The sequence below is a fragment of the Phallusia mammillata genome, chromosome 1 (genome assembly GCF_965637545.1).
Source record: "Phallusia mammillata chromosome 1, kaPhaMamm4.hap1.1, whole genome shotgun sequence".
Classification (NCBI taxonomy): Eukaryota; Metazoa; Chordata; class Ascidiacea; order Phlebobranchia; family Ascidiidae; genus Phallusia; species Phallusia mammillata.
The window spans coordinates 35668105-35679781 of record NC_137252.1 but is presented as its reverse complement, the minus strand read 5'-3'; the positions used below and the strand labels follow the sequence as shown (position 1 = coordinate 35679781).

At 39.0% G+C, this 11677-nt stretch overlaps 1 protein-coding gene and 1 long non-coding RNA gene across 2 annotated transcripts; both read right to left on the bottom strand.

The window, feature by feature from the left end:
* Nucleotides 1-3871: 3871 nt before the first annotated feature.
* On the bottom strand, nt 3872-6287 carry LOC145211986 (uncharacterized). The gene is made up of 4 exons (XM_080080074.1): nt 6263-6287; nt 5337-5744; nt 4778-4858; nt 3872-4101 (listed from the first exon to the last, which is right to left on the bottom strand). The coding sequence occupies exons 1-4, from the start codon at nt 6285-6287 to the stop codon at nt 4013-4015; spliced, it is 603 nt and encodes a 200-aa protein (XP_079936200.1). The 3' UTR covers nt 3872-4012.
* Nucleotides 6288-10130: 3843 nt separating this feature from the next.
* On the bottom strand, nt 10131-10765 carry LOC145221006 (uncharacterized). Its single transcript, XR_013858515.1, has 2 exons — nt 10665-10765; nt 10131-10501 (listed from the first exon to the last, which is right to left on the bottom strand). It is a non-coding gene; the product is annotated as an uncharacterized LOC145221006 (long non-coding RNA).
* Between the last annotated feature and the right edge of the window lie 912 nt (nt 10766-11677).

Sequence of the window (11677 nt, the reverse complement as noted above, 5' to 3'; positions counted from 1 at the left end):
TTTGGGAGAAATTAATTATGGATTCTCTTATTGACATTTTGCTTGAAACAAAAAAACAACACGTTTTGGCATAAATTTAACTGAAGATTATGAGATGCATATATTCATACTGGGATCAGCCCTGAAGCGTCGATGCAGACCAGCGATCGCGGCACACTCATCGATAAATCATAGTACGCCAGGCCCATTAAATGCGTCATACCGAATCAGCCGGCCTCCCAAGCATTCCCACATATGGTAAGGCACAGGCTAGAATAATCTATCTTGCGGTGGGATTCGAACCCACTACAGAAGTCTTTCCGGGACCCTCGCTCTACCAACTGGACTGAGATCAGAATTTCACAGTTTGGCTTAATACAGTACTGTTGCGTCATATATCGAGAATTCGTGGTAAGGCCACCAGCAACTTATATGAGTCACTTCACGATTTGAGAGGTTAGCGAAACAAATCTTATTGACTCACCAGTTTTGCACGAGTATGTGCAAACGCCTGCAACACAACCGCTGATTCCAGCACCACAGCTACGTACAGTGGTTGTAACTGCAAAATTAAAAAAAAGTCTGTGGTCGATTTACAAGTCAAATCTTTGCTTCTGTGATTAAAAATATTGAAAAAGCATACAGACACCATGCAGTCTGAACTCGAGCAGATTTCTGTTTACTAAAACGGATTATGAGTAAAATCAGATTTAAACAGTTTTTTGTGTCATAACGTCCTAATTACCGTTACTAAACATTTTTTTAGAAATTTACCACTAACAAATCGCAGTGGAAATTTTGACAATACAAAGTTAAACTGTTATTTAGGAACACTATACACGGACTTGGAGTAATTTAATCATAAACATAAGTGCCGAGGAACTTGTGTATATAGAATACATTATGTAGACGTTTCAACAATCTCTGTTGTCATCATCAGTGCATGTTGAGATAGTTGAAACGTCTGCATGATGTATTCCATATACACCAGTTCTTTGGTATTCAAGGTTTGTGATTAAATAAACTGTTATTGACTTCAAAAAGTAAAATAGTTTAGTTTCCAGAAATGCACTTCAACTTAACAGTGAGATTTTTACCTATTAAGTTAGTAACCACTTTGTTGCATGAGGTATCAGAGGGGGCAGTCTATGAGATACTTTGAAGGAACCGGTGCAGTATTGCACTCAGTTCCAGACCCGAGAACCGAGTTGCAGGTGTAACACTTGATCGCATGGCCTAAAAACGAAGGTGACACGATTGTTGCATTGTAATAATAAGCAATGAAAAGTTTATAGAGCTCTTCTGGCAAAAATATTTTTAAGAATAACAAATATATTTGCCAGAATAGCTTTATAAGCTTTTTTATTATGCCTGGCAGCAATAGCAATGAAAGAATGCACGTTTCTGCTACAAGCTAAGAACTTTACAATATATCAGTCGCAAAACCTTACATCAAAATGTGTATTTTCACCAAATTTAAAGATTTAGAGGGCACAAAGGCCTTGAAAATGCCATATTATGTCGCTTTTGTATTAGAAATTTGACTGAATCCTTATTTTAAATCTTAAGTTTGAATCACAAACATACTCACCCCCAACAAACAAGGCAGCAAATAGGACCAAAAATTTGCTGATCATTTTCAGTGGTTGTCTGTAATAATATTTTGCAAAAGCTATTAATAGAAAAAGACTTAATTAGAGAAGTTGTTACTAAACGAAATATGTGACATTTCAATTTCTTGATAACCTCACGAATACAACTTAACTGTCACAAAAATTTAGAGCACCTTAAATCTAAATACAAAACATCAACAACAAAACTTTGGAAACAAAACTGCCACCCACTCAGGTTAAACCGCCGCATTCACCTGCACTGCTGGATCGAGTAGCATGTTATATAGCTGACATTGCGACCACTATTGTGTCACAGACGGAAGTGGTTCACTCGTCACAATCAGACACTCCCTGGCACGTGAATCGAAAATATGTCATCTGATCTTTCCACTGATTTCTTCTTTCTTTGATGTCAATGCTTCCCATAATTATTTTTTACCAGCGCCCGTTTGAATTCCTGCTTTCCCGTGTTATTTAATGCCTCTTGCGCCGGTGAAATGTTACAAATCATAATCATGAAGCTTGATGCTGTTCGGCATGTTGTCAAACAATTTGACAGACTGACGTATTTCCTATTGTTCAACCTCTTCAAAACCGCGCTATGCAAAACAACCACGCATATTTCACATTGTAAGGTCACATGTTATGGTGTCGAATACAACAATTTTGAAACCACTGCGGTGCACTAGTGTGTGTGGATGTGAAGGGGAGATTTATATTTTTGTGGTGAAACACATTTTGACGTGCAACTATCATTTGAAATGCACCATGGTAGTTACGAACCTTATTGTTACCAAAGTTATCAATTGTAATTATCAATTTTTAGGTGGCAAGCATTTTTTGTGGTTTATATCTAAAGTGCGCCGCAAACAAAAACATAGACAGTTTGACGCCACTTAAAATTTATGGGAAACACCGATGTAACGCAGTTTTACTTCTTACATTTAAACTCATATACTTTTTGTTCTTTGCAGATTCGACAAACCAACACTCACCAATGTACACAACTGGGAAGAAGATATTTTGAAAAATTTACAGAAAAATTAAAACTCACAAATTTTAACAACGCCTGCAAGGTTCGCCAAGTTCATCTCTTGCCACCTTTATTAGGTAAGCACACTGCACCCTGAACCCTTGATTTTCAATCGCGCTTCCAAGTTGACCAATCCAATTTAATAATTAGCATCTTATTGAGGACTATTCCAACTATAGGCCACTGGATGACTGTATGCAGAAAGTGTTCCCGAGCCGTGCAAATGCTACCGGGGGCCACATGCGGCTCGCTTGCCAGGGTTGCACCACCCTGTCCTTAAGCACATTCACATATGCCCATCTGGGAAATAATGGAGTCCTGTTTAAAACATCGTGTTCAACCAACACTATGTTTTGGTTGAAAAACAATCAACATAATTCGTGGTTGTGGAACAGGAGAAGATGGTTGTAGCGGCACCTATTACTGCAAAACAGGTGAGTGGCTAACACGTGTGTATCGTATTTAACTAAACATGAAATAAATCACGTGAGTTGCAAGTCGGGCCGGGCTTTTCGGGCCGGGTTCGGGTTCGGGCCGGGTTCGGGCTTAGGTATTTGTGAGAAAACGGGCTTAAAACGGGCCTGACTTTACGTTCCGTGTCCGCCATTGTTTTTTAAACAAAATCACTCAGTTAAGTAACAATTCTCTGGCTTTGACCTAATGCCCACCCTCCTCCAAAACGTATTGTTTACTCCATTGTCTACTACTGTTCATTGTGTTTGTTGTCTTCTCACTTTTTTTCTTTCTCATACTTTGCTGCAAGGTTTTCTTGAATAGGCCTGTCAATCAAAATTTCGGGCCTAAACGGGATTTGCAAAAACGTTTCGGGTTCGGGCCGGGTTCGGGCTCAGATTTCGGGCCCGCTTGCAACTCTGGTTTGAATGTGACGTGATTGTGACAATTAATGTCGAATCAAATATTGGTGGCGTAATAATGCAGCCCCAGATTTCAGCCGATAAAGGGGGAAGTACCAAGGTAAAGCCCCAGATTGGCAACAACTTCTGTTGTTGCTTCAAATGAAGTTATTAAATATAACTCAAATTTGTTTTAGAGCTGGTACTTATTTAGCAATGCGGGTCGCATTTGGCTGGCAAAATACTACTTAGTGACTTCCAACAATTTGTTTTTACAACTGCGCATAAAAATTCTTATGTTTTTGTTTTAAATCTTTGGCGTCGTAATACGCTTGAATGTTGAACCCAAAGTTTCAAAATAACAAAACGCTTCAACATTTTTTTTACGTCGACATTTATTGGTTTTGTGCTAAATATAGTCAGGCACGCCATAAGTTATAGCAAAGCGATGTTTAAAAATAATAAAAACACGTCTAGAAATGCAACACATCGTTATACTGGAACATGGTATCAAGGTGGTGAACTTTGTCCGTTCAAAAGTTTGCCAGTAGAAACCCGGAAACGATTGCTCCAATCATAACGAGGATGCTTATCTTCACACTGTTTGAGCCGTTGCATCCATCTACAAAAACACAAAAACGGTTTGTTTAATGTAAGCATATCAGCGAATTCACATCGCCATGTTTAACATATGTTTTTTGTTAAACATGGCGATGTGAATTCGCTGATATGTTTACTTTAAATATGTTTACATTTAAACGCGCCAAAAGTGTTGATTTCAAGATATATTACTCGATTGTGTTAGTTTGTTTACTTGTGATGGTTTTATGAGTTTGTGTTTGGGAGAATTGATCGATTTTCTCACAGCAATTTTGCCTCAAAATACACTAAAGTTTCAGGTTTTGGCACAAATTTAACTGAAGATTATGAGATGCATATATTCATACTGGGATCAGCCCTGAAGCGTCGATGCAGACCAGCGATCACGGCACACTCATCGATAAATCATAGCACGCCAGGCTCATTAAATGCGTTATACCGAATCAGCCGGTCCCCCAAGCATTCCCATATGGCAAAGCACAGGCAAGAAAAATCCAGCCTGTGGTGGGATTCGAACCCACTACAGAAGTCTTTCCGGGACCCTCGCTCTACCAACTGGACTGAGATCAGAATTTCACAGTTTGGCATATTGCAGTTCTGTTGCGTCATATATCGAGAATTCGTGGTAAGGCCACCAGCAACTTATATGAGTCACTTCACGTCGTTGGAGGTTAGCGAAACAAATGATATAGACTCACCAGTTTTGCACGAGTATGTGCAAGTGTTGCCAATACAACCGCTGACTGGAACTCCGCAACTACGTACTACAGTGGTAGAACCTGTGGATTAAAAAAATAAAGTCTGTGGTCGCTTAACAATTTAAATCTTCTGTGTTTAAAAATATTAGGATTGCACCCAAACGCTATGTAGCTTAACTCCTGTATATTTTTGATTTCTGGAACATTAAATTAGTTTTACACTGTTTATGTGACAAAGTCCAAGTTACCGTTTATAAAAACGCTATTTTAGAAGTTAACCACTGATAAACAGTTTAAATGTTGTCGAAACTTCAAAGTTGCACCGTTATTGCCTTCGATAAGGGTGAAATAATTTATTGTTTTTAGCTTAACTTCTGTATATTTCCGAAACGTTAAAATTAGTTTTAAACAGTTTTTGTGACAATCAAAGTCCAAGTTACGCTATATTGGAAAATTAACACTAATAAACAGTTAACGTGTTGATCAACAATTAGCCCTCGATCAAAGTAAAGCATTTCGCTTGCAAACATGCACAACACCTTCACACGGACTGTTTTACCTCCTATGTCAGTAACCGCTTTGCTGCATGAGCTTATAATAAATGGACAATCTATGAGATGCTTTGAAGGAACCGGTGCAGTGTGGCAGTCAGTTCCAGAGCTGAGAGCAGAGTTGTAGGTGCAGGAGTAGCACTTTATCGCATTGCCTAAAAAACGAAGGCGATAGGATTGTTGATGATAATAATAAGCAATGAAAGCTGGAACCGTTCTGCTACTAGCTGTTAAACCAGGGGCGGGCAACTTCTCCAGTCGGCGGGCCTGATATGGAAAAATGAAGTACCTGGCGGGCCGGATTCCTGAATCGACATTAATCGCATATTTATCCAGTGATTTAAAACGGATTTTTGACCACCTAAACCAAATACATTCAAGAACATCACAAATACAATACAGTCCAAACAATCGAACTGATATAACATAAAACTATTCACCACAGTAAATTTAATTCTATACACCACAGACTAAGACACTGCTGAAACACTAACTAGGCTACACGTTTGGAAACAAAGGAAACCGTGAAAGCAGGCCACACACATGGTTGGCAGTTATGTCGTAACAATGGACGTATGGTGCAATGGTAACAACGGCGGGAAAGTGTTTTTGTTATTGGGGAGCATGACTGTCCGTTACAACTATAATTTGACGCAGTAAGCAAGTAGCGGGGGATTGCGGCAGACTGTGGCCGCGGACCACATTATCATGTAAGACCTGAAACTGTCTGCGGGCCGCTCAAAATCCCGTCGCGGGCCGCTCAAAATCCCGTCGCGGGCCGGATCCGGTCCGCGGGCCGTATGTTGCCCGCCCCTGGTCTAGACCATGGGTCGGCAATCCCTAGAACACGTGCTAAGGTTGGCACAACAGATGGTTTTCATGGCACGCCAACCCATTTGCATGTTTATATTGAAGTATCAATTTAACCTCTTACACTGCTTGTTTATAGTTTTTATCATGTCTTTGTCTTAAATTCAGTCTCACATGCCCAAACACTCTGCTTTCTCTTTATTATTGATATCTGCTGGCACGAACCCTTATTATTTGGAAAAAACGTTGGCACGCAAAGCCATTACAACAAGGAAATAACAAGTAAATTGGCACACTTCGCCTAAAAGGTTGCCGAACCACTGGTCTAGACAAACTAACACCGCAGTTTTCCAAACTGCAATATTTATGCGCTCCATCCGAAACGCGGAAAACGAGCCATTAATCATCCATTTCTCCGATTGTTTCACACACGAGGAAGCAAATCACATCGTGTTTATTGGTACTTCAGTTTTGTAGCTGCTACTGTAAAACCCCTTGGTAATTTATTGCCTTATGTATATTGTTACATACCCAGAAGTGCTGGCTTAATTGGTTAAGTACGAAACCAATTAAATGATTGATGTTTCCTTATCGCTATTCCCTGTTTCACACAGCAATTACGGTATATGGACAAAACCTAAGGTTAGAGCGCATATATGCCACAAGATTAATGTGAAATTTTATTCCACTACAAATCACACCGACGAGAATAGGGTAACAAGTGAGTACAACGAAATGATTGATGTTTCGGAATTTCTGTTCCTTATTTCTGTAAGTCAACCGTAGTGCAACAACCAAACATTTACAAATTCTAAGATTATAAAAACCAAACGTTGCCACAACAGTGATGTAATAGTTTATTCCTGTACCAGTCATAACAGTCACACAGTCTAGTGCGCGTTAGAATCAGAATCGTAAACAAGTCCTACTTTACCTGCCAGAACCCAATCTTTCCAACAAAAACCCGAATGATTCATTTTTATGTTTAGTTTGCTTTCACATCCTAACGCCTTACCAGTATTGCAGATGTTGCATGGACATTTGTGATAAAACAACGAAGGGCGTCAAAATTTTTTTCACGTTGCGACCACCTTTTGGGAGTTTTTAGTACAAACGCGAACCTGTTACTTTTGGCATTGGATAAAGCCAGTCGTTTATAAGTATTTTTTTGTGACACTGAATAAGGCTATTCTCGTGAGCCTCTTACAAGTTTTTATTATTTTATTTTCGGGTAAACGCAATAATTGTTGTCGACTAATAAAGAAAAATATAACAAGTTGACTTAATGTATAGGTGATGGACCTTGCCCGTTCAAAAGTTTGCCAGTAGAAACCCGGAAACGATTGCTCCATAGCGAGGATGCTTATCTTCACACTGTTTGAGCTGTTGCAGAGGTCTGCAGAATACAAAACTATAATTAGGTCTGTGTGAAAATAATTTTGTGCTGTATTATTCTGGTAAATATTTTGGCATGTTGCCATTTTCCCAATTGCCCAGTGCTCAAGAAGTTGCTGGTTTAATTCCTGGCTTAGGGAGCTACTTGTGTTATCTATGATTTATCTGTGGTCCGGTGTCAAGTTTCATGGCAAGTTAGGTAGATATAAGTTCCTGATATCATTGGCTCAGTATCAACTTTTCATCCTACTTTTTCCCCGGGTTTCCATTTCGGGGGAAAAGTCATGGATGGCGGGAGATAGTTTTTCTGACTGGGTATGCAAAACAGTCGCGCACATTTAACATTATAAGGTCACATGCTTGGTGGCAAAGTTTGAAGCCACTAAAAAGTTATGGGAAACACTGATGTGACACAGTTTTAATTCTTACATTTGTGCTTTTTGTTTTTTGCAGATTACACAAACGAACGCTCACCAATGTACACAGCTTGGGCGAAGATATTTCATTAACTTCACACAAAAATTGGGACTCACAAATCTTAACAACGCCTGCAAGATTTGGCAAGTTCATTCCACTCAACCTTCGTTAGTTAAGCACACTGGCACATATCACTGGCACGCAAAAATACGGGTCCAGGTTGGTTCAGTTTCTGGTTCCGGCGAGCTTACATTCTTGGTTATATGGAAAGCGTTCTAATCCCTGGCGCTCATGTAAAAAAACAAATGGTTATGATGCATAAAAGTTGTGGACTTGGTTCGTTTAAAAGTTTCTCTGTCGTCTCTACATTACACCCTCTGGCAAGCCAAGCGAAACTACGTCACGTGATTTTTATACATTACCGCAACCTTTCGGTTTCCACTGATTTCTTTATTTTTTGATGTCAGCAACATACTTTGGCACAATCTTTCCCATAATTTTGTCACTATCGCCTGTTAAATGTCTTTCTTCCGCTTGTTATTTGTTGATGCCTGTTGCGCGGGTAATATGTTACAAATCCTGATCATGAAGCTTAATTCTGCTCAGTATGTTGTCGAACAATTTGACAAACTGACGTGTTTCCTATTGTTCAACCTCTTCAAAACCGCGCTATGCAAAACAGCCACCCACATTTCACATGGTAAAGGCGCATGCTTGGTGGCGAACACAATAATTTTGAAACCAGTGCGGCGCATTAATGTGTGTGTGTGTGGGGGGGGGGGGGGGGTGTATTGGAAGTATATTTTTGTGGTGAACCATTGTTTAATGACGTGCAACTATCATTTGAAATGTACCTTGGTAGCAGTGGTGGGATTTAGCCGGTTCGCACCAGTTCTATGGAACCGTCTCCCTAAATTTTGTGAGATCAGCGAACCAGTTAGCATTACTGGTTACCGTCAATGGACTTTTTGTAACAGAACCGGCTGAAAAATATGACTTTTGTGATAGAACCGGCTGAAAAATATGACTTTTGTGACAGAACCGGCTGAAAAATATGACTTTTGTAACAGAACCGGCTGACAAAAAGTTTGAATCCCCGCACTGCTTGGTAGTTACGAACCCCAACTTATCAAAGTAGGCTTATCGATTATAATGATCAATATCAAGGTGGCGAGCATTTTTTGTGGTTTATATCCAAAGTGCGCCGCAAACAAAAACAACCGCTTCTAAAAAGTTATAGGAAACACTGATGTAACGCAGTTCTACTTCTTACATTTTAAACTCATGTGCTTTTTGTTCTTTGCAGATTATACAAACCAACACTCACTAATGCACACAACTGGGACGAAGATATTTTGAGAAATTTACACAAAACTTGAAACTCACAGATCTTAACAACGCCTGCAAGATTCGCCAAGTTCATTCCATGCCACGTTATTAGGTAAACAGACAGGCATACAACACGCAACTTTGTGCCATCAAGTCGTTACCAATAACAAGATGCCAAAGTATAGTTGTATGAGATGTTTTCTATTGACCAATTTGCACAATGGTGTGATTTGTTTTAGCATATCATCAACTTCTGCAATGATATGCTTGGTTTGAATTTACCAACATTTATTTATTGACAAAGAAAGTTTCTATAAACTGAGTGAAACGCTTGCCATTGAAAACCTGCCAAATATAAGCACAACGGACTAAAACCTTTCCCCATCAGCACTTGACGGTAAATATTCGGCTCACTGCATAAACTAAACCTGTCAGAAGAGATGGTGATGTTTGCGCTGAAGCATTTCCTAACCTGGTTGAAACAGGAAAATGAAACCACATACAATGTATTAGTACGAACGACCGGGGTCGGTTATATTACAGTGAATTGTTCGTCTGTCCAAGGGCTACTCATCAAATGGTATCCGGACCTTTCAGCAATTAGATGTGGACCACACTGTAAACCAATTTGGGTAAAAATAACCCAAAAACGTTGGGTATCTTGGTGGGGAAACCCAAATTTTTTTTGGGTAGTTTAAACCCAAAATTGGTTGGGTAAAATACGGTTTTACCCTATTGAATTACCCAACAATTTTTGGGTATAATTCGAATTTACCTAATTATCTGTGGTTATTATTTTGGGTTTTTACACACTATGCCCAAAATTGATTGAACGTTTTTTCACACAAAAATCATACAGATTTCATGTTTTATTGTTAGAAGAAACACACTTTTTTCCCAAACATGCTACAGAAGAAAAAACATAACGAAAAAACTAATTACAACATACAACACAATTATTCATACATTGACTAGTCTGGAATATCAAAATGATACTTGCAAAAATTGTAAAACTTTATCAACATGCAGACAGTGTTCATAGTAAAGTACACAGTACAATGAAAATAAGGCTGTGATGCCTTTGATGATACCATTCACTCTCAATACAGGGTTTTGCTCAGAAAACAAGGTTATTTTTTAAGCAAAAGAAATATCTCCATGTGCAACCAAGATGGGTTGCTGACGATCACCCAATGCTTCTCTCGAACCTTGTTGTGTTTGCCTGAATATTTAAATATTACCAGCAAACAAACAATAGCAACATAGTAAATTACCAAATCTAGACAAATACAAACCATAATATGCTATCCCATACGCAAAATTTAACAAAACATAGGGCTATTATTTCAACCATAAACGTCATTAATAATTAATATGAAACTTACTTCCAAGTATCAATCTCTTTCTGTGCGACGTCCAAGTCACCAAGAACAGTTTCGACAAAATCGGTCAAACCTTGAATTCCTCCATCAACCTTCGCACTACTTTCTACAGCAGTATAGCACCAATCTCTCTAGTCCAGGGGTTCCCAACCTTTTTACGATCTCGTACCACTTGGACGCTCTGTACTGCCACGCGTACCACTTCTTGCAGAACAACTAATTTGATCGAATCAAACGCTATTTGTAGCTTAAGCTATAAAACAGTAGATGATATCTATCAAGAGCAATCATTTGACAAAATTAACGCCCACTGTCCCACAGCGTTGCACGGCTTTTCAAAGCAACTGTGCTTCTTGTTAAAAATTGACATGACCTGTATTTTGAAGATCGTAATGATACGAAACAACAGGAATAGTTACGTAACAGTAACAATAGGGATCAGGAAAAAAATTGTAAACAAAACCAGATAAACAAAATATAAAGTTGTGAATCCAGGTTTTTGTGAAAAAACGGAAGCTACTCGCGTACCACTTGAAAAACCTTCGCGTACCACTAGTGGTACGCGTACCACCGGTTGGGAACCCCTGCTCTAGTCTCTATAGGGCTAGTTTAGGCACTTTCAAGCAGGAACGGGCAAAACAGCAAAGCCCAAGGGACTAAAGGGAGTTAAGATTCCCGCACTTTTTGTTTGGCAGTTGAGCGCAGGCGGTCAGCCAAGCATGACGCAATTTTAAGCCCTGTGGGCGGGCGATTTAGCGTGGGATTTTTTTGTTTGTTCTTATTATTTTTATTTTCGATCTTTCGAAAAAATTTCGATTGGTATTATTTTCCAATAACCGGTCGTAGTTTAGATTAAACCAAGCTAAAAGTGTTTTAAACACGTTAAGTGTTCGGAAAAACAGTTCAATTTGAAAAAAAGCACAAACACTAAAAGAAAAGAGTTAGTTGAATTAAAAAACCTCAATATTGTGGCTACAGTACCAACACCAACATTTTCCCCAAACAACCCAATTTTT